Here is a 27,997-nt window from a genome sequence, read left to right as displayed (position 1 = left end):
CCATGTCGACAACTGTGCGTAATTGCAATGTGGTAGAGATTAGTTAATAGGATATCCCACCTACGTATCTCGGATGGTTAGCGAGCGCGTGACAAACATCATTTAGTTGTTGTATAAACCGTGTGTTCGTACATTATTTTTGTAGTTTATTTTTCGTAATTAATTCGTTTAGTGTTACGATGGTATCGCGCGATGTCAGTGAATATTTTGATGAGCTTTATTTTGTTAAATGTACCCGAGTGTTTCGGTTGTGCACACGGGTGTCTAGTTTACCGCAGTATCGTTGAGAATAAAATGTTCGTGACCTTTATAAGTTTATTTATGTTGTGCTTGGCGGGACATTTGCATTGTGAAGGTGGGTTTGAATGGCAAACTTATAACATGTGTACTTTATAAGCAAAATAAGAATTTCGCTTAGTACTGTTACCGAAAAAAGGGTCATTGCGGGTCAGTAATTTAAACAATACTTTACAGCCAAACCGGCGCGGGATTTAAATTCCATTTCACGCAAAATTGCCATTACGATTTTTAAAAAATGTGTGTATGTTTTCATGGAGTCGAGGTAGACATTTGGGACTTAATAGACTATTATATTGCAGAACACAACCCTTATTTGGATACTTTAAAAGAATTCCATTGGAAGAGTATACAAAAGTACGTCGAAGTTCGACCAGGTGCGTTTCTATTCTACTGGTTTTATTACGCCGATGGCACGTCAGTTGGAGCTGACAAAAAGCCGCTTATCATATGGATACAAGGAGGGCCGGGTCTCGCGGCTAGTGGGATTGCAAACTTTGCTGAAATCGGACCCATAGATATGAATATGCAACCGCGTAATCATACTTGGGTAAGTTTTGAGTTCTATCAATATCGCCACTAAAAGAAATCACACTTTAAATATTTTAACCAGACGTTGCGTGGCCGCGAATTTTATAAGTATTAAGTAAAGCATGGAAGCAACAATAGGGTATTGTACTGTCACACGTTTTGCTTCGTAGATTTCGTCATTGCATGAACACTGGAAATTACTTAATTTATTAGCCATTGTTAGTCGAAGAGGAGCGTTGGATAATTTATTGTTTTCAGTTTATATTCACAAAAATGTAAAAAATTCGACTAATGTCAAAGGTTTCAAAGGTTTGCGATTATTTGACAATGTTTTTCATTTTAGGTGAAAGGAAGAAATTTACTGTTAATTGATCACCCAGTAGGCACAGGCTTTAGTTACGTCACTAACAAATCTTTGTTAGTAAAGACTGACAGGCAAATGGGTAAGTCAGTAATTATATTAGTTTGTTTAGTTTTGGGCAGTCTATCAAATATTGCGCCGACAACAATTTACATTTCTTTCAGTGTTGTCCATAGGTATCGATGATAACCTCGGTGTTCCCGCATCTCGTTTGCCCCCTTCTCTTAAAAAATATGTTGTAGTCATTTAATATATACCGAAATTAGTAAAAACATAGGAAAAACTTAAACCTATAACGTGTTTATTGAAGTGTATTAAACGCATTTTAATGTTCTCAATTTATGCATCACAATTAAAGATTTGTATGGTTAGGCTACAACATACGACTGGTTTTTAGTTGGATTAAAGATAAAAAATCTAAGATTATTCAAGATTTCTTAATCTTCGTTTGATCGTTGTGTGCATAGTTTTTAATTTTATGTTTTTCCCTGTAAGCGGTTTCATCGAGCGTGATAAATGCATTGTATGCAACAGCTTGAACTTTCTTATTGTTATGTAAATTTAATTTTTTTAAATGTTTTTTTCTCAGCGTTAGACCTTACGAAAGTTATAAAGGCGTTCTTTAAAACGCATAAACAATTTCGTAAAACACCCACGTATCTCTTCGGTCAGAGCTACGGGGGCAAACTGTGTCCGAGATTGGGCGTATATTTGCACACGGTACTGAAGGCTGGTTTTATTTTGCATGCATTGGTTGTTGCATGCAATGTTACTAACATTACTTGATAGGATTTTTATAGAAGTATTTTTTTCAGGCGATTGAAAAGAAACGACTCAAGATGAATTTGAGAGGTATCGGAATTGGTAGCGGTTGGGTAGATCCAAAGGAGAGTACGTTAGTGCAACCAAATTTCCTTTATAATATGGTGTGATACATTTATTTATTTATCGATATCATTAACTAGTTGAAGTCTTCTCGGGCTAATACTAAAAGCAGGTCGAAAGTTTTTTTAGTCACCATAATTGCTTGGCTCCTAATTAGCTAGTAGTACGATGTGTGACAATATTTGATTATATTAGGTCCTTACATATGAAATTGGCGTTTTGTATGGGAGGAACAAAAGTCGAATATTTTTTAATATAATATATTTAATTAATCAAAGTATGAACCATTATTTTCTATGCACTTTTGCCATCTCATAGGTAGTTCATTGATCCCTTTACTAAAAAAACCAGTCGGACGGGAATCAATAAAATCTTTGAAGGGGATTTGGACTGCCCCATCGGAGTTGAATTTTTTCCCTTGCAAGAAGTTATCCGAATTTCGAAAAAAAATGGTAATCTGTTGGAGCAAGGTCCGGGGAGTACGGAGGATGTCTTAGACTTTCCAATTGAAGCTCTTCTAATTTAGTAGCCGTCTGTTGCGCAGTGTGTGGTCTAGCGTTGTCGTGAAGCAGCAGTGGCGTGGAGCGATTGACCAGCCTAGGTTGTTTAGCCGCTAGCTTTTCCATCATGGTTTGCAATTGCTGACAATAGACATCAGCCGTAATAGTCTGGCCAGATTTGAGAAAACTGTAATGAACAATACCGGCACTAGTCCACCAAACGCTTACAAGTAACTTTTTTGGGGTTAATTTTCGCTTGGGGCAGGATTTGGCTGGCCCCATGAGTGCGGCCACGCTGAGGACTCGGCCCAGCACACCCTGGAGTCGTGTGTGCACTGGTCGGCCCAGCGCGCCGCACTCGTGGCAGTAATCGGGACGGACCTCTCGCTGCCTGCTGTCGTCAATGCGATGGTGGGTAGCGAGAGCTCCTGGAACGCTGTCGCCTCCTTCTGCGAAGAGGTGATGGCGCTGAAGGAGGCGGCGGAACGTCGGCGGGAGGAGGACGCAGCCGCGGACCCTCTTCGTCGTCGTCGCGACGGGCGCAGGCGGCAGGCGCACACCCGCCGTCTGCCTCCGTAACAGAAGAGCTCCGGGCGATGGACGGCCTATTGCCCTATCGCCCGCCAAACTTTCGGGTGTAAGGCGCTCCCTAGCATTGGGTGCGCCTTTAAGACGTGTGTTGTGGGGACTCCTTACATCTTTGTCCCCACAAGAGGAGAGTCCGAGTGGACAACGCCGGCTGGGTCGCGGAAGATTGCGCAAGTGTTCCCGTGACCCAGCCACAAGGCGGAATGGAGGGCCCGAGGGGTTTTAGTGGGTATGGCCGAACGACTTTAGGCGAGTCCCACACTCCCTGCGCCACTGCACATTCAGGCCCGGCGCAGGGGTGCGTAACTGCATTTCCCCTCGTACAAAAAAAAAAAAAAAAAAAAAGGATTTGGCTGGCTGGCCAGGATCCAACCATTGCGCTGAGCGCTTCCGATTATCGTAAAGAACCCATTTTTCATCACAGGTAATGATTCGGTTTAAAATACCTTCATTATTGCGCCGGTTTAGTAATGTAACGCAACAGTCGACACGCGTTTGCCGGTTTGCTTCAGTCAATTCGTGAGGTACCCACCTTTCAAGCTTTTTAATCTTCCCAATTTGCTTCAAGTGAATTAAAACAGTTTTATCACTAACATCGCAGCCTGCAGCTAACTCGGACGTGATTTGCGATGGATCCGCTTCCACAATAGCCTTCAACTCTTCATTATCAACTTGAGTCTCAGGCCGTCCACGGGGCTTGTTCTGCAGATCGAAATTTCCAGAACAAAAACGTTGGAACCAAAAACGAACTGTGTTTTCTTTTGCAACACGACCGCCATACACATCATTCACCCTTCGAGTCGTTTCCGCAGCACTAGTGCCACGGCGGAACTCGTACTCGTAAATAATGCGATATTTTAAGTTTTCCATTTTGTAAAATGAGTGACGCAAACAGAAAAAAACAGAAGAAAAAAAACAAATGAATGACGCTCATCGAACCACAAATACATGAGTCTATAGCTGTACAAATTTGAATTTGGAATTCCTTACCAAAGAGGAGAAATTCGTGATTAAAGTGGCCAGTACGAAAAACGCCAATTTCATATGTAAGGACCTAATATTTGCTAATATTTAATTTATTAAATTGTAGACATCACAAAGATTTGTCTTAGCATTAAACGTTTTTAGTCTTAATTAAAAACAGAACTAAGCATAAGAACATGAAATATAATTTTTGTCTTATTTTAGGGAGTGATCGATATCACCACATACAAAAAAACTACGAACTTAGTTAAGAAAATGGTGAACTACATAGATAAAAAAGATTACGTGTACACTGAGAAATTGAATACATTGATGTTTCGCATATTAAATATGGAAGCTGGTATGGAAATAAACTTCAATAATGTTAACCAAGCCAGTCCGTATCCTGCGTTAGATGAACTAGCTAGAAAAGTTAATGAGTACATCAAGCCTACGCTGACGCTAGTCAATCAAAGTTTGCAGTGGAACTATATCTCAGATGAGGCATTTTTTACATTAAATAATGCATTCTTCGTGCCATCAACTTCTTTCTGTAAGTGTTAAATATTAATTTATATATTTAACAGTTAAAGAGCTCTTAACGATATCAGTTGACATTTCATAAATTGTCGGATATAAAATTCTTAAATTTACTATCGTTATTTGGAAGCGATTAAAGAATTTAGAAACTTAGGTATTAAAATGATTTTTTTACAGTAGAAAAACTGCTAAATAAGACATCTTTGAAGATAGCTGTCTACAATGGCAACTTAGATGTTGTCACACCCTTAGCAGGTAAGTTTTAAAACGATATATTGCAAATAAAATATTAAATAATATTGTTATACTTAGTTATTTGTCGCAAGATAAATCTCTCAGTAATTTCCTCTCTTACTTTTTATATTTTTAATTTAGGCGCCTCAAATTGGGTACACAAGTTAAGATGGCACGGGGCAGAACAATTCAGAAATGCTGAACGAGTACGCATAAACGGTCATAGAAATGGATTTTACAAAAAAGCGCATCGGCTTAGTTTCTGGTCCGTTTTTGGATCCGGACATTGGGTAAGCAAAACTGTCTAATTGTTTCAAGGATGTGTTTATGATCAACAAAAAAATCCTTTTAATAAATCTAAAACTGTAATTGGTTACATGAATTTAAACATTATTTTATTACATTTTTCACTTTGGCTATGACTTTATTGCAACTATTCATAAAAAATATTCTCTTTCAGGTCCCTGAAGAAAACCCAATCGCAATGGAACAAATATTAAACTATGTTATGTCTGAAGAATTATAATATAAAAATATTGTTCTCATTTTTTAATTTATTTTTCGGTATTAAAAAAAAACAGAAATTTATGGTAATCGTATATAATTCCATAATTCATCACTATACAAGTATTTACACATATAAATTGATTATAAATGAACATATTATATAACAATAAAAACACACTTGTTCGTTGCAGCACCGTGTCAAGATAATAAACAATAATGATTATCCAAAAATTATAAATTCGTTCATTAATTAGTCTTATATTCATTTAGCAAAAACATTAAATATGTCAATACATTATACAACAAAGAAATAAATTATTTAAAATTTTATAATTTGATTTAAAATTGAATTAGTATTTATTTAGGATCAACATTACAAATGGCATTACTTCTAAAGTGTCTGAATTTAACAACAAAAGAAAGCGAAAGTTTGAAATCTCCCACAAGAGATATTTCCTTTCTCTGTCTTAACTACCGCAATCATGTAACTTTGTCTCACTCGTAAGATATTACTGGCAACTTCAGAGATATTGCATATCCATTGCGCTATAAAAACAATGGACCAAAGACTATTTTATAAATTTTGTAAACTCACTACCATCGTCTGCAAAACGGAGAGACATGAAAAAGTACCAATTTTTTAACCCTTAAACACCTACACACAGATTTTTTAAATTTTTATCATCTTACTAGATTTGGATATACATGATATATTACATTTTTTATTTTTTTTAATTTTCTACTCATGCAAAACTTTTAACAATATTTTTGTACTAACTACATGCTTTAATTGAAAATATAAACGGTAAACAAAAAGAAACAGAAAAATAGTGAAAAGGAAAATAGAAGACTTACAAAAGTTTTTCAAAATTTTTTACTACATTCCAACATTTTGATTTCTAATCATTGTGAATAAATAATATTCACAAATAAAAAATTTAAAAATAAATAATATTTAATTTAATATTTAATGTTCATTGATCCCTTATAAATGTTGATAATAAAAGAATTTGATTTCGTTATATAAAATGCATCTTTTTTACAAATAATAGTGGCAGTTAAACCTTTGTAAATTAGGTTTTAGTTTACTCAAAAAAATATATATGAAATATACCAAACGACTAGCGAACCATATTTTAATGGAAAACGTACGATAATGGCAACATAAACATTTTGCCAGGCGATTAGCACCTTTAACTACTACGTTTTTAGTTACATATTCCCTTAACTCGCACCATTGACAAACGCAAAAAAACTTACACAGCTTAGCACTTCCATTTATATACGGAAAGGTAGCCTCTAGGGCTGAATTATGTTCTACAATGGATCCATTTAAGACTACGTAAGTCTGACTTCATTGAAACATGTGTCACAAACTCTAACAGGTTTAGTGTTGCCAGGCAGTGCGACTGTTTTGTCGCTGCACGCCGCGCAGAATATATGGCCACACCGTCTACAGTGATGCTGAAACGAATAAATTATCGTACAAACTGTAACGAGTAATAAATCTATATTTACATATTGTAAATGAAAAAAAAATACAGACCTTTATTGAGACGGTATTCAATGAAGTTATAACAATGGAATTATAACGAAAGTCCGTTAAAAGTACATTTTAGTTAAACGAATAATACTGGTTTGTGTAAACTCTTACCTTTCTCCTTGTAATATTAAATTCTTTAGTGCAAGCAGCGCACGCCACCGCATCCTTGTCACTTGTCCAGTTTGGTGTGTCTTCAGTAGAAGCATGAGCTTCTTTCTCCAAAAGCTCTGCTAATTGGAGCTTATTTTCGCTTAAAGTTGCACCTACTTCTTCCAAAGTCTTCTGAGCTTCTATATACTGTGCTTTAAGAGTATGCTGTTCTTCTTGTAACGCGATATATTTCTATACAAGTTAAAGAAAAAATTATAACCTTGTTCTACTTTGTTTACCGACGTGGTAAGAGATGAGTATAACTATTATGATAACTTACTTTTCCTATAGATTTTAAAGATTCCACTTCCTGTGTTAATATTGATATTTTGTCTCTATCACGCATCATAGAATCCTGCGAAACCACAATATACTTCTAAATAAACTATTCATGTATGTAATAGATCTGTTCATGGCTACTTAGTTTCTTTTATCGATATTCTTATGCCACAGTTCTATGAGTCTTAGACTTTTTTGATTCGTCGTCCTTCAACACCGAGAAGCTCCAGTCTATGACGAATGTCTAAAGGTGTCAATTGCCTTTAACCGAGTTTTGTTTTTATACGGATATGTTACTAATGTTAACGAAATTGTTTTTTTTTAATTTGTTATTAGTGTCATGACCGTAAACAAGGATAATAATTGGCACTCATTAAATGAACTGTATGGAAGCACGCGCGTTTAATTAAAACGAGTAGGTCAACTTAATTTGTGTTATCAAACTGAAAATGTCTGCTAATTACACAACAAATAAAATTTAAGTATATATTTTGATACATTTTTGTCTGTTTCTTCAAAGATAATGCGAGAAGTTTTTTCTGGCTGACACTTTGCGATTTCAAGCGAAATATCCTATTTAATACCAATATTTTACACCAGCAATTCAGTTTATTTAAGTGCTTGGACTTTGATATTCATATAGCATGTGGTTGTTACTGTTTTTTCCCTATGTAGTAGTCATAGAGTACCTGCAGCGATATTCTCCACTCCCTCTCAATCTTTAAGTCTCCCTCCGCGGCCACTGCCCTGGTCTCGGCCGCGGCCGCCTTCTGTCCCAGTGATCTGGCACTTTCTTCTAGATTCTTCTTTATTAACTTATCTTCCTGTAACCTATGTAGTAACCAAATACTACGTCATTTCCTTTTGTCATATGATTATGGTTTTTTATGTTTTTTTTCTTGTTAAGTAGTGGGGTCGTCCATTAATCACGTGATGTTTTTAGCAACTTCTTGACTCTCGCCTGCCCTTTAATGATATGTGGTGATATTAAGCCCCCTCCCTTCGCGTGATGATTTGTGATTTTTTCGGAGCCCCTCGCCTCCTTTCGAGTCTCACGTGATAAATGGACGATTCCTATGTTGCAATAATTTTGATAACGTACAATAAAAGGTACTAATAAAACTTTTAAATGTTTTTGAAATTAGAGATGTTAAACTTTCGTCTATTATTTCATTATTTGAAGATAGATAGGCATATGTTTATATGTTTTTAGATGTAAATGTAAGAGGGTTTTTATAGTTTTCAAGTGTAAATTAAATTAATATGTGATATTTTAAATCTAATACCAACAAGCTATATACTAATTTGCGGGACAATTATTTGATGAATAACTTTACAAGGAATATAATTTTCAAAAGCCACAAATAATAAACAAAAGCAACATAAATAAATGTTTCATTTTCGAATAAATATTAGAAAGGAATAATTTAATATCTAGAAATTAAACTCTACATACAGGTTTGTATGGCATGCAAACTCAATATATTGATAATGGCAAACCTACACAATGAACATAAAATAATAAAGCTTTTTTTCGGTTACGTATTGAATAAAATACATTTTTTTAGAATGAATATACTTTATTACAAATAAGGCTTTTACATCACTAGGGCCTCCGTGTTACAATGACAAATAAATAAAATTAATAAATCTAAATTTTCTTACGTACATTTCGTTCTAAATAAGCGACATTTTTTTTAAATATGACTCGTATCGGGATTCATATTGTTTCTATTTATATTTAGAATAAATGAGATCGAATAATATTAAGGCTATATGAATTATACATTATGTTATCTTGAACTGGAATCACAAAATTACTATTAAAGTCTCCCATAAACTTATAAATATACGTTTTTAAACATCACAATACAAACTTGTAAAACGAAATGAAATACAAAAAAAACATTGTATATCGAAAATAAACATTTATTTGCACTCGTTAGGTACTAAAATAAATATATAATGTTTTGATCACGATTTTTAATCTTATATTAATTTTAAATAAAATAACAAATGTAAAAATGAATACATCAACAGTAGACCTAAAGTATTACGTAATAGCAATGAAAGCTAAAGCGAATAGCTTCGAAATTTTAATGACGTTTGTATGACTTTATCAAAATATAATTTTTTTAAATCACAAAATGTCCGCATATAGTCCGCAGTTTACCGTGAAGGTTTGCCAATATCAATACAAGAGTCGCCTCCCGACGCGCCCTGCAAGCGTGCAGCGCTCGCTAAGTGCGTCTCGATTACTTGATATGTGAAGCGGTAACATAATCGACATCTCACATCACTAGCGGCGGCCGATTACGAATCGATATTCGAATTTGACTATCGATTCGTAAATATATCGAAATGTAACGAGACTTTTATAGAGATTTAAAAAAGTATTGTAATAAAATGAAATGCTAAATATATCATATTTATTTATTCTACTTTAAAATAACAATCGAATGAAGAATTCGAAATGTAATTTTTTTAAGACAATACTAAACCTCATTAGACTAGAAACTGTCAAAATAATGACTGTCAATGAAAAAATTATGTCGAAAATAATGCTTTTCATATCAACTTTCCCATTTAATCTTATGCATGCTTTCGCATATTGTTTCATGTTATAAAATATATAAATAAATATTTAAAATCGATTATTTGATTCGTAATCGGCCACGTTCAATTAACACAAAATGTAGGCACTCTATATTCTCTGCAGGTCGTCATATAAAATAAAAAATAAAACCTACTTCTCATCGAGCTGATGTATGGTGCTGCCCATTGATTCAGTCTTTGCTTCCAATTTGGCAATTAGCTCTGTTTTATGTTTCAAGGAACTTTCACATTCCTAAAACAAAGCCAGTATAGTTTAGCTAAATTAATACTTTAATCATTGTTATATTTAGAACTGTTAGCAAGCATAAATATATTTAATATGCGTGTCTAAAACTATGTTAGTCTGTGGTAATTCCATTTTGAGGTTATGTTTAGATGCATAAATATTGAATACTAAATGTAAATATAATACTAATCAAACCGTATAACTCATTTGTAATATTATTTTGTAACGAGTCCTTAATAAAATAAGTTGTCGTATAAGTGATTTTCTAATAGGAAAAACACCATCTTAACTGGGGCTTTGGTATTGGAAACATTAGATTTAGGAATAAATTAACATAGTTAAGCATTAAAATTTCAATCTATTCGAGATTCTTTTTTTTCCACGCTATTATTTTTTCTGAAAGGTGGTATTTCCTGTAGATTCAACTTTTTGCTGGGTGGACCTTCATCTTTCTTTGTGCGTATATCAATTCTTTCACAAGCATTGGTCTCGCTAGAAGGAGACCGCAACGCTTTGACCAATTCATGGTCCGGTCCTAGAAAGTGGTTATATTTTTCAAGGTTGTGAAGTATTTTGCCAATTTGTTCAGCCTTCCCTTGTAGCCTGGACACCATTTCACCTTTCTGCGTGAGTTCCATTTCACATTCCTTCCGTATGAAAAGCGCGGCATTGATGAATACAGCATTGTATTAGTACGATATACAATAGATATATATACATTAAAGTTAGTATGCTAATATGGCTGAATATGATAATGAAACATATAATACATTTTATGTATATATATATACAGTAGATGGTTATTTTTTAGAAAATGTAGCATGACAACAAAATACAATTTACGATACAACTTCTGGCATTTATTTAATACGAGAAATATTTATAATATCATAACTTAAACTAGAAACAAGCAAAAACTTAAACCAGACTTTAAAAAAATGCATTCATTATTATGCTACAATTTCTAAATAATCAAGTTCAAAGCATACAAAGATAAAATACAAATATGTAACGAAATGATACGAGTATACAAGCATAAGCTAAATTAATAAATCAGCAAGATGAACAGATTGCCTCATCGTAATGTGGTCGCCCACGAGAAGTGAATGACCTTTAAATGTTTCATTTACTAACAATGCAAACCAAAACATGTTTTTAAAAAACAAATATCACGCAAAACACAAATAAATATGCAAACAATAAAATTAAAAAAAAACCACACAATCTATAGCAATTTATATGACCAGATTAGTCAATATTCAGGTGTCTTTGTTAACGTCACCTTGTCGTATTGAGGTCAACTAACATTTCCTGTGGTGACAAGCGGACTGTGACAAACAACTGGCAAACAGTACCTTAATGTTTTAAATTAAAAAAATATATATAATTCTCACCTGCAACTTCTTGTACATCTCCAAATTAATCAATTTTATATCATCGAGTTGCCTCCTCAGAGATATAATGGTGTCCTGTTTGTCGTGAATGTCTTTTTCTAGCAATTTCATTGCTACTTCCATTTCCGCTTTCAAAGATATCTGGAATATGTTAGTGAGTCAATTGATTAAACCTGCTTTTAGTTAAAAATATAAAAAAAAAATAATCTACATAAAAATTAAAAAAAAAGTAACTCTAAAAACCATCATTTTTATTTGTTGTATTTATTATGATGAATAAATTATTTGAAAACCAAATTGTAATTATATAACAATTATTTATTACCTGCAAGTCCAATTCCTTTTGTAGTTCCATGTTCTTCTTCCTTTCTTCATCCAACAACTTTCCCATTTCGGTATCCTTTTCATTCTTAGATTTATCCGACGAGGAACTCTTTACGCTATGTTTCTCCTGAAAACAATATTAAAAATATCATGTGAATTAACTCCTCGTATCTTTTTAGGACAACCCCTGGTAGAGGAGGAGTACGAGAGTATTTATTATTCTATTCAGATACTTTGTATGACCATCTAATCAGACTACTGTGTATTAAATCCGCCATGTCCCCCAGAAACGTTATCTAGTAATCCTATGAACCGATTAAACAAACAAATAAGCGATAGACAGGTGATTCTATGAAATCATCGACGATAAAGAATACGATGACGTAATAAAATATGCAAACGATATTAATTGTATGTATAATCAACCTCGATAAATATGGCAAAACGACCACATGATTGACTAATATACAGTAATTTATATGAAATTGAATAACATTTACTATAAACAAAGCTTAAAGGTTTCTTTGTTTAAACGAACAAACATTTAGGACCGTCTATTGGATTTAAGGAATTCTATTTATCATTTTACAGCCCAAATATTAAGGCATTTAATATCAACCATAAGCCTTAGGAGACGAGTATAAACATAAAAAACGTGACAAGTGGAATTGCTGGTTTAGTGATTTCCTTGTGACTCTTTGGACGATTATATTGTAAAAAAAAGTATTTAAGCTAAGTTGATGTCAATAAACATTAAAAATAGCATTAGTGATGATTTGCCAAACGTAATCTTTAGATTGTGTGTATTGTACTTCTCTGGTGACCTATTAAGATCTATACATTCCTTTCATCTTATCTCATTATCGTGTCATCGGATTAGATAATTTTCACTGCGCAGTTGACATTATGAATCAAAAAATTTATTACAATTATTAGTCAGCGATTCACTAAAATCTGTTTTATGATACAGCGGAAACCTTTGTTAAAATTAGCTAATCTAAATAGCTACTAAGCTTAAACCATTTAATCGAAATTCGGACAAGAAGCGTAATATTTTACAGACTCAGTTCGTCTCTCTGAATCCAATTCAATGAGTCCAGTTACCGTGGCCTTTCAAACGTTACAATGAAATAAAAGATTAAACTTGGTCAGGGTTGATGTCAGTAATCCATGAAGATTTCAACCGTTTGACTGTTTTTAGAGCGAAGTAATTTTATCCCATGAGCTATCATTACATTTTGAATTTCGAATATGTTATTATTGCTCATGCGCATGAAACGTAAACATTGTGCAACTAAACTTGTAGTTTATGATTGAATCTTTTCTAAACAGGAAATTAAATAGAACTAAAACAGTTGCTTTAATTTTTTCTTCATACTTTCAATATGTCTTAAACGTTCTAGCCAGATTATAGTAGGCAGATAGAAGGTTATCTAAAATTATGTGAGGGAAATAAATACAATTTTTACGGTAAGTAAAATGGTCAAGTAGTCATATTTTATTTAGTTTGATCGTTTACTGAGTTTTTATTAGCTAGAATTTAGTCAACTGCAGGACACAAGACGTTTACTACACTACCATATACGAACTTCCGTTTTCCACATCCAATCATCACCAGCCATCTTCAAAAGGTCATCGGTCTGTCCGTTATACAAACTATATAAATGACCCAAGTGAAGCCTGGCAAAAGTATACGTAAAGTATTGATAGCGTGAAATGACTTTTGAATTTATAATGCGGTTTGTTTATTGAAATAACTGCAATAACAACTTTGTTTGCATTTCAGTGAATGTAGTGTCAAATGGTTGTATGGCGGTAAATATTCGATGGACGGATTTAGCGATTTTTTTTTACAAATGGTCAATGTACCTACGTAATTATAAGGGTAACCTAAATATGTAAGTTTTACGAGTCCTAAAATAAATATTTATCTGTGTTTAAACTGGATATATTGATTACTGAGTGTTAATTAGACATCGAAAATTGTTATCTACATTTAATATTGTAATCAAAAGAGAAATGCTAAAAACATTAAGAAAAACGTAACAGAAACTATCAAAACTATTAAAAAAACAATCTTACCTCTTCTTCAGAAAGCACCTCTGTTATTTTCATCCTACTGTCTTTGGTTATATCTTGACCTGTACAAAAAAAACAACATAAACACATGTTCGGACGTAAATAAACACTGGCACATTTGTATTTATAGAGAACTAACTTTTTGTCCAAAATTGTGATCTATTTTGACACTTTACAGTCGAATTGCCCATTTGTACGAAGTAATAGCAATATAGCATAACTGTGAACGCAGTGAAATAATATTAAATCGTATAGGTGTGCTCAGACCGGCATACTAATGTCTACTAAGCGAATAAGCGATACAAAAGACTGTGAGTCACCGTATTGCAAGGTGTCTTATCTAATGCGCTCTCTATTATTACACGCCGTGAGATTTTCACCGACAAATCTATCGAGGGCTTGGAAATTATAAGGCTCGGTTTACACTTTTTAAAAGTTTCAAAATTCGTTTTACTTAGTGATTTTTTTATTTTATAAAAAATAGTGAATTAACATTATTCCCTCTTATCATCTTTAATTTTATTTTTTATTTAAGACTTTTTTTTATAAATTATTTATTTCCTTTTTATACGTATTGAAGTATAATGTATTTAATGAACAATACTTACCCAACGCATGTTTCAACTGATTGTTTTCCTCCACGAGTGTAATCATTGTATTTTTAGCAATAGCAAGATCTTCCTTCATGAGAGCATTAGTGGTTGTAAGAGATTCTACTTTGGCTTGTAAATTTGCCACAGTGGCACTACAACAAAATAATCCTTAGTTTACATACCCACCTTATTCTTTGTTAATTTATCTAATACTACCCACTCTTTGAGACAAGGACAGTTATAAAATTATCTGACTATTTTTTTTTGTTAGTTCAATAACCTTGTTGCTAAGGCAACCAGTTTAAATAGCTATACAGTATCAAAGAGTACAGCAACCATTGTTTGAAATCAACTCGTGTGATTTTTCTGTAACAAATAACTTTCAAAGAGCATCCGGGTTAAATTATCTAGCATCTTTGAAAGAAATTAAAGATTTATTTTACGTCAAAATCCCGCGAATAAATTTTATTTATACATATTGTAATCTACTAGATAAAGATAAAGATATCTTCGTATTACGATAAACGCCGTAATTGTTGTCGTAAATCTTAGAACAGAATAACATAACACAATTATTTAATCTAATCGAGGTTGATGCAAATTCTAAGGGTAGCTTCCACTGGCCGAACACTTTAAAAACATATAAGCAGTGGAATTTATTCGGACCGTCACGATTAAGACGTAGTGACAAGAGATTTTCTTCACATATAAAGATATGTAAAACTGTAAGCACATACTTGAGATGTCTATTTAGTTCTTCGATGTAGTTTTTCTGGTCCAACATGGTGTTAATATGACGTTGCTTCGGTTCATTGTTCGCGTTATTTCCATTGCCGGCTATGTCGTTAGAGGAGTTACTGCCGCGTAAATATAGCGAGAAATCGATCACCCCTTGCTGACTATCCAAATCTTCTTCCTGTTATAGATTAATCTTACTAATATATGTGCGAAAGTTTAAGTGGGTGTATGGATGGATGGATATTTGTCAGAAGATCTCCAGAATTTCTGCATGGATCTCGCTGAAATTTGGCATAGCCTGGAAGAACACATTTACTACTAATATTTTTTTTAATTACGCGTGGATATATCCACGGACGACAGCTAGTTTAATGATAAAAGAAGTTAATTGCACTCTAAATGGCTTATGACAATAGTGTTAATTATTTTTTAATAGTTCTAAATAATTAATTTGTTAATCTTCATTAAATGTTACATTGACAAGATATAGGAAATGGCGTAATATACTCGTGTCGTCAGACAAACAAATTTGACCCGGCGATAGAGGCGCTGCTATCGCAGTTTGTTCTGTCACAAAATATGTAATCATGCCATTTTTTGTGCCTAGCCTACCTAGACAAAAAGAAAAATAAATGTCAGGACAGCTACAGTACGACAAAGATCTTATATTTTTTAAATTTATAGGGTAACGCTAATGAGCTATTGTAATTTAGTATAACTGTGCCCACTGGGTCAAATAAATTTGTTGGTCTATACTACACATTTAAACGAAATGTTTTATTTTGGTAAGTAGGAAAATATCGCTTTTGACAAGGTTTGTAATGACATCAGACTAAATGTCATTAATCTTATAAGTATGTTTAGTAACATTAGATATTGTAAATGCTGTTATTATCACATTTCATATATTCATCCGGTTTTAAAATTAAATAAAATATTGCCAAAAACAATATCTAACAATATTTTTTTGTAGTGTAAATGGGGCAAAAGAGCAAGCTGCCACCTGAATCCTCCAAAACAGAATAGTCACCGCTGCCTATAGATAGAGCATTTGTCTTTGTCTACCTTTAATAAACAGATGAGGGGACGCACAGAAAGAGGATATTTTTTCTTCTTATGCATCACCCCCTCCATCAAATCCTCATCCTCTTCCCATCCTTTCGTTAAAAATATGTACAAAAAAACCTACCTTAACACACAAATTACAGTCGACAACATTAAGTCCGACAAGCAGACCCGTGATAATAACTGCTTCCTCGTTCAACATCAATGCATGAGGCTCGAAGTATTCCTCTAACGTCTCTTCGCGACGTTCCAGTAAAATCCTCAGGTAATCAGCGAGGCGTTTCTGCATTAATGCTAGACGTAACCAAGCACGCGCTCGACCCATTGCGGTTCTAGAAGATGCGATCTTTTTTATATATATTTTTTTTTGATTAAAGGTCTCTGTGATTCACTCAGTATACATCGAAGTGTCTCTGTATGAACACGAGTGCAATTGCTAACAGTACATACATTAATGACGCAATTTCTTTCGTAGTCGATTCGTACCTTTAGCCTAATTCTACCAGTAGAGTCTGCTTAGTTAAAAATAATTAACAGATGCTATTATTTTTTATAACAATACAAATATTCTAAAAAAAATCTATCTTGCTGTTTTACTCAAATTTTGCATAATAAAATATGTGAGAATGTTCAATTCCGTAATTAACAATATTTACTCACTTAACAGTTGGCAGGTCTCTTACACTCGCAGTAATGTCGGCCGCCTCGGGAGAATATTTCTCCACCATTTGCAGAATATCCCACAGCTCTTTCTTTGGTCCAAGAAGCCCCTGAAAATTTATACATAAAATTAACCTAAGATTTTATTTATATTTTACATTATAATTATTAGTATATAATACATTTTTATTACTTATATCTATTTGAATTTTTAACCATGAAAAAATTATTTATTATTTATGTTTGTTGTACAATGTTTGTGTTTGTAATTGTTTTACAACGAAATTAGGTTTACGTTAACCTTGGTCGTAACATTACATTTTTTACGACTTTTTAACACGACAATGTCTCGGGTCAAGGTAGCGTTTAAAGTGTTAAAGAGTACGTCCACGTTACCTTTTTCGGTTTAAGTCCATGACGCATAACATGTTCGAGGACGATGAAGAAGTGATGCAAGGGGAGATGGTCACTGTCGAGCATGCGGCCATAGCGAAGCGATTGCTCGATCAGTTCCTTCACAATCAACTTGGAGATATTGACGAGGTTGCTACGCTCTATCACCACTGGATCACGAGCTACAAATAAAAATATAATTAGTCAATGATTTTAACATAACTTGTTCATGTTATGTTATTGATGAGCATTCAAAATTATTACACAAACCACTAAACTACTTCTATCAAAGATAAAACCTCTACATTAGAAAAACTATGGAAAAACTATTTACTAAATGGTAAAGATAATTTTCTATTACGTAAATCGTGTGTGTCGTAAAATATTAATGAACATCCGCATGCATTCTTATCTTAATAATAAAAAAAACTCTACCACGAGCACAACCGTGGTACAATACTAGTCCATTTAAATTACCCATCAAAGAATGCATCGGATCGTCCGGTGAAGTGATCGCACCATTTTCGTTTGGACGAGTGAAGGAGTCCTGCATCTCAATGTCATGTAACTCCTTCAGGCAAAGCCACTCTCCGTCGACGGAGACGCGAAAATTGCACAAGTAGATCGTATCCTGGGCACCAGCCATTTCGACGTCGGCCCCGCTGTTGCGTCTTATTTCAGACGGAACGTCCAATTCGGGCAAGGGAGCTACCCCGTTCGCAGCAGTGAGTGAACGCATAATAATATAGCAAATAAACGATGAAGCAAAACAGTACACGCAATAAACCCTATCGTGATCACTCTGTTATGAACATTTTAAAACGTTAGCACACCACAAACTGCCTTTTCGCCTGAACTGTACACTCCTAAAGGCTCTATTTCATATAGTAAAGGACAAAATCAAATTGTTATTTAGTCACTACAATGAAGTTTTGCAGAGGACAGTCACCGTAATGGTTTTTCCAGTACGTTCAGTAAGAATATTGATTTTTCCGACGTCTCGCTAGATGCTACGTTTGTGCGAGGGTAAATCAATACTTGCTAGCCAGTGTTGCCCTGTAACGTAAACTTACTAAAAAAGTAAAATGGTAGTTTAACGCAAAGGAAACAACGGAAAAAATCGTTATGTTAGAATTTGAAATTATTCACGTTGTTTATGTTTCGATAGGTTTTTTATAGGCTTACCAGAAGCAAATGTGACAAAGGCGCGGAGTATTTTTTGTTCGGCATAAGACATAATCTGGATTTGTTCTTGCAAAGGCGGGCATTCGGAGGCATTTGTTTTATTTACAGAGGGCCTAGTACGAATATTCGTGAGAAGGTTTTCGTAACGTTATCGACAAAATGTATATTAAAATTTGTGCAGCGTCGCTCCGGGGTGTCAAGTACACCAAAAAATCTCATACAAATTTTGACATTCCCTGTATCCTACTGACGTATTTAATGCTTATAGTATCCTAATTCCAATGTTATAGAACTCGAATTGTAATAAATCGTGAACATAAAAAGCAAAGGAAATCATGTGTGGTGTGTCTATTATTTGTTTCTATTTGCATTATTCTTATAGCCGTAATATAAGTTATTATATTCAATTATTTTATTTGAAAATCCACTCATCATACATAAGTAATAACTATTACATGTGATAATCTATATCTATATATATAAAAGAAAGTCGTGTTGGTTACACTATTTACAACTCAAGAACGGCTGAATCGATTTGACTGAAAATTGGTGGGCAGGTAGCTTAGAACCAGGAAACGGACATAGGATAATTTTTACCCCGTTTTCTATTTTTTATTCCGCGCGGACGGAGTCGCGGGTAAAAGCTAGTTTATATTAAAAACTAGCCGTCGCCCGCGTCTCCGTCTGGGCGCAATTAAAAAACGTAATAAGTAGCCTATGTGTTCTACCAGGTTGTGTTCTGCATGTGTGTTAAATTTCATCAAGATCCGTTGAGCCATTCCAGAGACACCTTCAAACAAACGTCAATCCATCGAAACATTCACATTTATAACATTAGTAAGAAGTAATAAAAATAGTTGGATCAGAAAATAAAATTAAAATACCATCTGATTTCACAAAAGAGCATAAACATAAATAAAAAAGTATAGTTGAACCTGGATAAGTGGGAGTCAAAGTGACCATAATATTTTTCTCACTTTCCCGAGTTTCTCACTTATGGAGATTGTCTGTTGGGACCGAAAAATGACTTGTTTACTTGAAAATGTTTTGGCTTACCAAGTTCAACTGTATACATTTTTTTAATTTTTTTGCTTTCTATATTTAGGGTTTTCATCAAAAAAATATTCATGGAGAAAAATTACTGTTTCCAAGATGGATGATTATATCTTTTCTGTTGAGTTTTGTAAACTATTCATTTTTGCTTTTAAACAATGAATTGAAGCTTTTAAGGACATTAACTTACTCTTATTATAAATGTAAAAGTTTAGATGGAAAGATGGACAAATGGGTGTTTATCTATGTTGTGACTAAAAGAATCTAGTTGAAAATTATAAAAGAGATAGATTTACAGTCAGGCCACTTGCTTGGTTGTTTTGAATTCCATGCAATTTTAAAATTAATTATTCATAAAAAAATTATAAGTACATCATCATCAACTCATATATATGTAGATTCCCGCCAGTAGATAAGTTTACCTTAAAATGATCACCACTATTGTAATTAAAGATTACCCGCAAAAATTTGAGACTCAATAAGTTTTGAAAGCCTTTTGCAATAGAAAAACCAGCCATACTCTGTTTTCATTCAAGAGAGAAATCTTAGTATAATAGGAGTTGTGGAATAAATTAAGAAATGTTATTAAACATTGCATACAAAATAAAATTTATAGTATTACGTTTTATTAATTATTTTGATATACATACAGTCAAAACCGTTTATGGCGACATCGTTTAGAACAACATACCGGTTAAATTGACCAAAATCAAAGGTCCTGGCTGAATGTTATATGACCGCTTTATCGAAAACATTGGTTTTTACGACATTGTTTACTACGACATACCGCATTGGGCGACCACATTTGGTTAGTTTTTTCGGAGAATTATATCTGTAGAACGACCGGCTCAGCTGTATTGTAAACAATTTGAATAGGTAACAGTATCCACATCTGGCACAGTATAATCGTCAATGGCTATTATCGTAAAAGTAAACAAAGTTTAGGGTCTTTTGTAATTCTTAGAAACAAAGCAAATGCATGCCGTAGCCTCAAGGCCCGCTTCGTCATATCTCTTTAGTCAGTTTGTTGTCAGTGTGAAAATGAATAGGAAGACTCAGAAGAACAATTTACAGTGCCAACTTTGATTGACGGTCTTAATGCTGTTAGTGTATTACGAAAGATTTTTCTTTTTAATGAAGAGTTCCACATGCAGGGAAATTGTGACGATACGCTGATTAAAATCCAACGTGAATTACAAAATGTGAATGCACGACAGAAGTGTTTCAAACAAACTAAAATTACAGATTTTATGCATACAAAAATTATGGAAAAATGATGTTGTTCTTTTATATTATACGTTTGTATTGAAGTAAACAAAATGCGGTTTAATTCCCTACATGAATATACATATCTTTCCTATTAATACCTGTCACCGGTTGTTACAACTATTGGTTTTTACGACTCAATATGAGTAGTCCCTTCGATGTCGTTATAACAGATTTTGACTGTATATTAAATACAAGTATTTACTAACGCTTAGACGCCCGTTTTATTCTAAAAACAAGTTACCTAACCATTTCAAACAAATAAACTTTCTTAGTAAACAATTATGGAGAGGTTCGTTTAATAATGACAAAATCTACACAAACCGTATCAAAATTTCAGAGGTTGGCGATTTAATGATTTAAAGTTAAAATCAATTACTTACATTTTGTAGAATAGTAGTAAGATTTGTCCGGTCTGGACAATAACAATTCCGGCCATTTATCTTCTTTAGTGGAGGAAAGTGACGGTGATCTTTCAAGAAATTGTGATCTTACTGAAGAAGTGGACGTCGCTGGAGACACTTCAGATTGTTTATCTCTTGAAGAGGCCATTCTTATTATCTATTAATTATAACCATTTCTATCTAAACAATAACTTCATTTTTAATGTCAAAAATACACACGTAAAATATGTTTGACGTGTCGAATGTCGAATCAAAGTCAAAGAGTAGAGGCTTGGGTTGCCATTTAAATAATCATTAGATTCCGATCTTTCGAATGAATCGACTGCTTCGATTCCCTTCAATGTTTTAATTTAAACTTTAACTATAACTTTAATTCAATTTTCTAAAAGCAAAATTTGAGAACGTTAAAAATCGAAGGAGACTAATTACAAATACCCAGTTAGACTAATCATTGCTTGAGATCCGTCTACAAAAAAAAAATCATTTCATGTTTTGACATCGGTAAATATCAATGACATTTTAGTGTTTTTTGTCTGATTTTCATTTGATTAACGTATAATCAACATATCTTATTATTATCATGAATTTCCAATGCGAACCTTTAGGACAAAAGATTAAAATTTTGATGGTTAACCCACTTGTTCCGAGTTCTCAATTAATTTTAATCAAGATATTGTCTGGTTCAGTGTTTGGTGATAACGTTTTTATAGATTTGCTACTATTAGTTTATTCTGATAAAGTTGCCACAGCTGAAACTTTGAAATGGGAGTTAGAAAAATGCGCTTTTTCAAATACTAATTCTATACAAGTCACTACAAACCTACCCAGGTAGTTATAAAATGGCAATGGCAAACGTGCAAGCCACACGTGATTTCATTATAAGGCGAATCGGCCGCTGAACAGAGCAGTCACCAACAAGTTATTGATGTTGCTAGCTATGAATGAGGGTATTTGCCCTTCCTACACTTCCCCGCCGAGACAATTCCTCTCCCCATACTTTCCTTATAAAAAAGGGTAGGACTTGAATTTGGCGCCGAAATCCCACACGCATATTCTTTAGATGACATCATATGTGTATATATTATTTTCAATAATGTTTTCGTGGTAAACAATTTTTTTTTGTCGTGGAGGTATTAGGAAGCGAAAAATTATATGTTAAATAATAAATAAAAATCAATCACTTTGTTTTTAATATATGTAAATCAAGTATTAATTCTATAAACAACGTTTCTTTCAGGCCAAAAGATGCCGCTGTATTTTGTATAATGTCTGATTTTGAAAATCCTAATTATTTCGATATCGATGGCATGGATAACGAAACACAGTTTGATACCATGTACCTGTTAATTAAATTCGCTAATTATTTAGAATGGACAGAGGATGATGAAGCGAATGGTGAAAAAGATAAAACAAAACCGATTTTTGTCAGCGATGGCTTGATAGCTATGGATATACTTTTCTCATTATCCAAAAATTTGCCTTGGGATTTGTTTTTCTGCCCCTCGCCAATTGAAGCTATTTCGAAATCCGTTCTGGGAGATCATTTGAATGTTTGTTTAAATTATCTTTTAACTGTCTTGAAATACGTAACATATTAAGTGACTATTTATTTGTGTATACGTGTAGATGTACATATAGTCAGTAAATTCTATAAAGATCAATAGGCTTGGTGTTTAACATATGTCTTCTTATGATATGTGCGCTATTTTATATGCAACTTGCAATAGTAATTTTTCTCTAAAATTAAACTTGCTCGAGTGAAGATACGACTATATCGTTGTTTCTCAAAGGTTATTTTGAGAATTACGATTATAGTACCTTTGTAACTTTTGGGTTTACATTTTAACATGCATTATACGAATTTTCCATAGCTCTAAAATGATATTTATTCGTGTAACTCGATGGTCAATTATTGACATTTAAATAGAACTTTTTTTTATGATTTCACTATCTAACAAAAGTATTTTTCAAACAACGAAGGTGCGATTTAATCAAATTAATGAGGTTCGAGTCTGGGCTGCGAATGATAGAGTGTTTCATGTCGAAGTGGAAAAACCTATTATAATAACGGACTCCGTTGGTGACGGATCAAACTCGGAGTGCGATCGAAGGATAATAAGCAAAGAGACGCTGCAATCTTCGAAATTGGACTATACTCAGTTCAATTCTACATGGATGAGAAAAGAATTTATTGAAAAGGTATATTATATATTACAACATACTTATTATAACCTGTTTGTTGTCAATAAGGTTTATTGCAAGATTGGTATTTTATCGTAGTCAGTCCCTTTTCTAGGATATAGCGGATAAGCAAAAGTAAAAATGTGTAGAAGTAAAGATAAATAAAAGTAAAATAATAGTCTTCCATCATCTCAGCGGCATGTATTAGCGCCAAATTATCTAATAAAACCTTAATTCGTAACAATGTTTTGTGAGGTCTATCAGCCGGCAGGCTAATTAGATTTTTTCCGGGCAAAAAAGTGAATGTGTTTGATATTCGAATAGATTCTTTGGTTGACTTTCACAAAGTAAATCAAAGTAGTGTACTTATTATAATGTATGTAATGTTTAGGTATAACTTTTTAACGATAAATTACCTAGTGTTAAATCGAGAAGTAAACTATTTTATAATTAAATACCATTTAAAAGGTGGCGTCATATGCCGCACGGAATCCTTACGGATGTATTTATAAGGCAGCTGAATTCGCCAAAAGTTTGAAACAAATCTGGAAAGCACGTACCGGTGGGACCAAAGTTTGCAGCAACATGGGCGTCATTAGTGACGGCTCGATTGGCACTGTCAAAGGTAATATAAAATATGATTTATTATCATTAATCTATTTACAATTATATCGTTAAAAAAATAAGTTGAATTGTGTGTACTTTTATAGTAGAGGTAGAAAAACAAGCCGGCCCAAAATTATTCTTATTTTTAATCGCCACTCGTAACTCTACATTTTAAAATAGGAATAGGTCCCATCAAATTGCAAATTGACATACATGGTCCGATTATCTATATATATTAGGTCCTTACATATGAAATTGGCGTTTTTCGTACTGGCCAATTTAATCACGAATTTCTCCTCTTTGGTAAGGAATTCCAAATTCAAATTTGTACAGCTATAGACTCATGTATTTGTGGTTCGATGACCGTCATTCATTTGTTTTTTCTTCTGTTTTTTTCTGTTTGCGTCACTCATTTTACAAAATGGAAAACTTAAAATATCGCATTATTTACGAGTACGAGTTCCACGGTGGCACTAGTGCTGCGGAAACGACTCGAAGGGTGAATGATGTGTATGGCGGTCGTGTTGCAAAAGAAAACACAGTTCGTTTTTGGTTCAACGTTTTCGTTCTGGAAATTTCGATCTGCAAAACAAGCCCCGCGGACGGCCTGAGACTCAAGTTGATAATGAAGGTTGAAGGCTATTTTGGAAGCGGATCCATCGCAAACCACGTCCGAGTTAGCTACAGGCTGCGATGTTAGTGATAAAACTGTTTTAATTCACTTGAAGCAAATTGGGAAGATTAAAAAGCTTGAAAGGTGGGTACCTCACGAATTGACTGAAGCAAACCGGCAAACGCGCGTCGACTGTTGCGTTACGTTACTAAACCGGCACAATAATGAAGGTATTTTAAACCGAATCATTACCTGTGATGAAAAATGGGTTCTTTACGATAATCGGAAGCGCTCAGCGCAATGGTTGGATCCTGGCCAGCCAGCCAAATCCTGCCCCAAGCGAAAATTAACCCCAAAAAAGTTACTTGTAAGCGTTTGGTGGCCTAGTGCCGGTATTGTTCATTACAGTTCTCTCAAATCTGGCCAGACTATTACGGCTGATGTCTATTGTCAGCAATTGCAAACCATGATGGAAAAGCTATCGGCTAAACAACCTAGGCTGGTCAATCACTCTACGCCACTGCTGCTTCACGACAACGCTAGACCACACACTGCGCAACAGACGGCTACTAAATTAGAAGAGCTTCAATTGGAAAGTTTAAGACATCCTCCGTACTCCCCGGACCTTGCTCCAACAGATTACCATTTTTTTCGAAATTTGGATAACTTCTTGCAAGGGAAAAAATTCAACTCCGATGGGGCAGTCCAAATCGTCTTCAAAGATTTTATTGATTCCCGTCCGACTTTTTTTTTTAGTAAAGGGATCAATGAACTACCTATGAGATGGCAAAAGTGCATAGAAAATAATGGTTCATACTTTGATTAATTAAATATATTATATTAAAAAATATTCGACTTTTTTTCCTCCCATACAAAACGCCAATTTCATATGTAAGGACCTAATATAAAAGAAAGTCGTGTTAGTTACACCATTTATAACTCAAGAACGGCTGAATCGATTTGACTGAAAATTGGTGGGCAGGTAGCTGATAACCAGGAAACGGACATAGGATAATTTTTACCCCGTTTTCAATTTTTTTTTTACGCGCGGACGGAGTCGCGGGAAAAAGCTAGTTTTATATATTTATTCACAAACAATATACGTAAACGGATTGAATACTCTAAAGGAGTAATTCTGAGAATATCTTTCTTACATCTTGTATTATAAAAACACGATCGTGAAAGTATCTCCCGAAATTAATTTCGTGCGAGAGCTGTTCTATAAAGTGGATCATATTATCTAAAATATTCGCACCTTCTCTGCAACATGCTACTTTAATATTTTTTTCATACACTGTTCACGTGTTTTTCTGCACGTATAAGCCGATATACTCTCATCTTATTGGTTTTTCACAGATTTACCTGTTATATGAAAAACTTGGATTTAACAGATTTTTATAGCATTATTACACGTATACTTTTTTACATTTTGTGTTGCTTTAAACAGTTTAATTAATTTATTTCGTTTACACGCGTTCAAATTTTCTGTTGTAATTTAAAGCGGTGTAAGTTAAATAAGAGAATACGTTAGATAAATTAGGTCAAACAGTCGTAAAAATCTGGATCGAATGTTAATGGATATTATAGATTAAATACGAATTAATTTTACTTCTTAATTTATTAATGTTATAGATGAGAATGTTTACATGGATGGATCGATGAATGGATGAATGAATGGATGGATGTTTGTTATATCTCCAGAAAAGCTAAACGGATCTCACTGAAATTTTGGCATAGTTGTAGACCATAGTCTGGAAGAACACATAGGCTACTAATTCAGGTTTTTTAATACCCCGCGTACGGTGTCGCGAGCGGCAACTAGTATAAATCTGTACAAGTTAAATTTTACTAAGGTTTGTTTTAGGGTGTCCGTATGTAATGCCATTGATATTTAACGGAAAATCTTGGAAGGTTAACAAATGTTACGAAGATAACTCGTATTTAAAACAGGAAATGAAAAGAATCAATAAAGCTGCAGAAGAAGAACATCAAAAAGTACTCGTAGTATTTATTATTCATTTCTTATGTTTGCTATTATAGTTATGTTTAACGTTTTACTCACAAATAATTGTTCAGAAATATATTTGTAATATCGCGATGCATTACATTTGTATGGGAACTCACAGTTAGTGGATAAGTTTAAAATATTTGAAATTACTTGCCTCTCTCTATGTAGACTAACTTACTCTTCATAATCTTTATAACGAATATCCTTTAAGGACAAGGACGTAACTTACGTGTGTTTAATTTATTTTAGCTTATTCCATATTGCAAGAAGTTTTTGGAAGAAAATGTAATTAATTTAGGTTTCATCTCGGGCGACAATGTTACGAGCAGCTACTGTGACGAAAGCAGCTCCCACTGTTTATTGCGAAGGTCGACGAGATCCTAATATTTGTGATATTCAATATTGCTCCACTTATTCTTAGAAGTTATTAATATTATTCAATAAATATTGCTCTATATTCGAACAAGATTTTTATTACGCTTTATTTAATGTTGTTAATACACGTACATATTTATAACATATTTTAATATTATGTTACTGTTTCTATCATGTGGATAAAAATATTAATTTTCGTTAACTTTTACTAATAATGAATGTCTTATATCAAACAAATGTAGTTTTAACGCACAAATAGGTTTAGTATATCTGTATTCTTAAAAAAATGGTCTTTTCTCTGTTAGAAAAGTGTGTCACACTTCGTATGATTTACGAAATATAACGAGGATGAGGAAATGTGAAATAAAATCGAAGAGCACATAAGATAAGAAAATGGCCTTTGTAATGTCTTCACGATGTCGTAAAAACAACAAATGTGTTAAAAGATATCATTCGGATGAAATAAAGACCTAAAAATCGAATCTTTACGAATCGATTTATTGGATTGTTTGTTGTTTTACGATTCTGATTTTAAATGAAGATAACAGAACCGATAGGCGCTTTGGTTGTTCTAATTTTGTAATTGGGTCATTCATAATGAAAAATGTTTGCTGCTATTGTCAGAGAATTATTTTTATTACGTCTATGGTAAGAGAATTAAAAAAAAATTTAACTACCCGACATTAAATACTCTGACATATACATAAGTAAGTGAACCCAGTAATAGGTCGCGATGCCAGCTTTAAAAGGCATGAATAATTCGTTCTTAAGAGAATATTTACTTGGTGACTTTTTAGACACAAAAATTAGTTCTTATAAAATAAATGTACACACGTATTG

At 33.6% G+C, this 27,997-nt stretch overlaps 3 protein-coding genes across 6 annotated transcripts; 2 read left to right on the top strand and 1 right to left on the bottom strand.

Moving 5' to 3' along the window:
- Positions 1-2: 2 nt before the first annotated feature.
- On the top strand, positions 3-5,425 carry LOC106717528 (retinoid-inducible serine carboxypeptidase-like). The gene is made up of 9 exons (XM_045679475.1): positions 3-18; positions 600-847; positions 1,172-1,271; positions 1,779-1,909; positions 2,005-2,115; positions 4,351-4,678; positions 4,843-4,920; positions 5,041-5,189; positions 5,360-5,425. Exons 1-9 carry the CDS (start codon positions 3-5, stop codon positions 5,423-5,425), a joined length of 1,227 nt encoding a protein of 408 aa, XP_045535431.1.
- Positions 5,426-6,569: 1,144 nt separating this feature from the next.
- On the bottom strand, positions 6,570-21,616 carry LOC106707295 (protein RUFY3). Of its 4 annotated transcripts, none has more exons than XM_045679254.1 (14): positions 21,354-21,616; positions 17,470-17,648; positions 17,074-17,183; positions 16,538-16,745; positions 15,348-15,526; positions 14,626-14,762; positions 14,021-14,079; positions 11,940-12,065; positions 11,615-11,755; positions 10,129-10,226; positions 8,068-8,209; positions 7,380-7,454; positions 7,061-7,291; positions 6,570-6,870 (listed from the first exon to the last, which is right to left on the bottom strand). In XM_045679254.1, exons 1-14 carry the CDS (start codon positions 21,520-21,522, stop codon positions 6,745-6,747), a joined length of 1,980 nt encoding a protein of 659 aa, XP_045535210.1. In that variant the 5' UTR covers positions 21,523-21,616; the 3' UTR covers positions 6,570-6,744. The 4 variants fall into 4 exon arrangements, with proteins under 4 accessions (XP_045535210.1, XP_045535208.1, XP_045535209.1 ...); XM_045679252.1 differs by lacking the exon at positions 21,354-21,616 and adding an exon at positions 17,944-18,497; XM_045679253.1 differs by lacking the exon at positions 21,354-21,616 and adding an exon at positions 17,986-18,496.
- Positions 21,617-21,954: 338 nt separating this feature from the next.
- LOC106717537 lies at positions 21,955-27,166 on the top strand. Its single transcript, XM_014511415.2, has 6 exons — positions 21,955-22,202; positions 22,612-22,924; positions 23,355-23,573; positions 24,024-24,180; positions 26,639-26,769; positions 27,032-27,166. Exons 1-6 carry the CDS (start codon positions 21,955-21,957, stop codon positions 27,164-27,166), a joined length of 1,203 nt encoding a protein of 400 aa, XP_014366901.2.
- Positions 27,167-27,997: the final 831 nt, after the last annotated feature.

The sequence above is a fragment of the Papilio machaon genome, chromosome 9, assembly GCF_912999745.1.
Source record: "Papilio machaon chromosome 9, ilPapMach1.1, whole genome shotgun sequence".
NCBI lineage: Eukaryota > Metazoa > Arthropoda > Insecta > Lepidoptera > Papilionidae > Papilio > Papilio machaon.
This window is presented reverse-complemented; position numbering and strand designations above follow the sequence as displayed.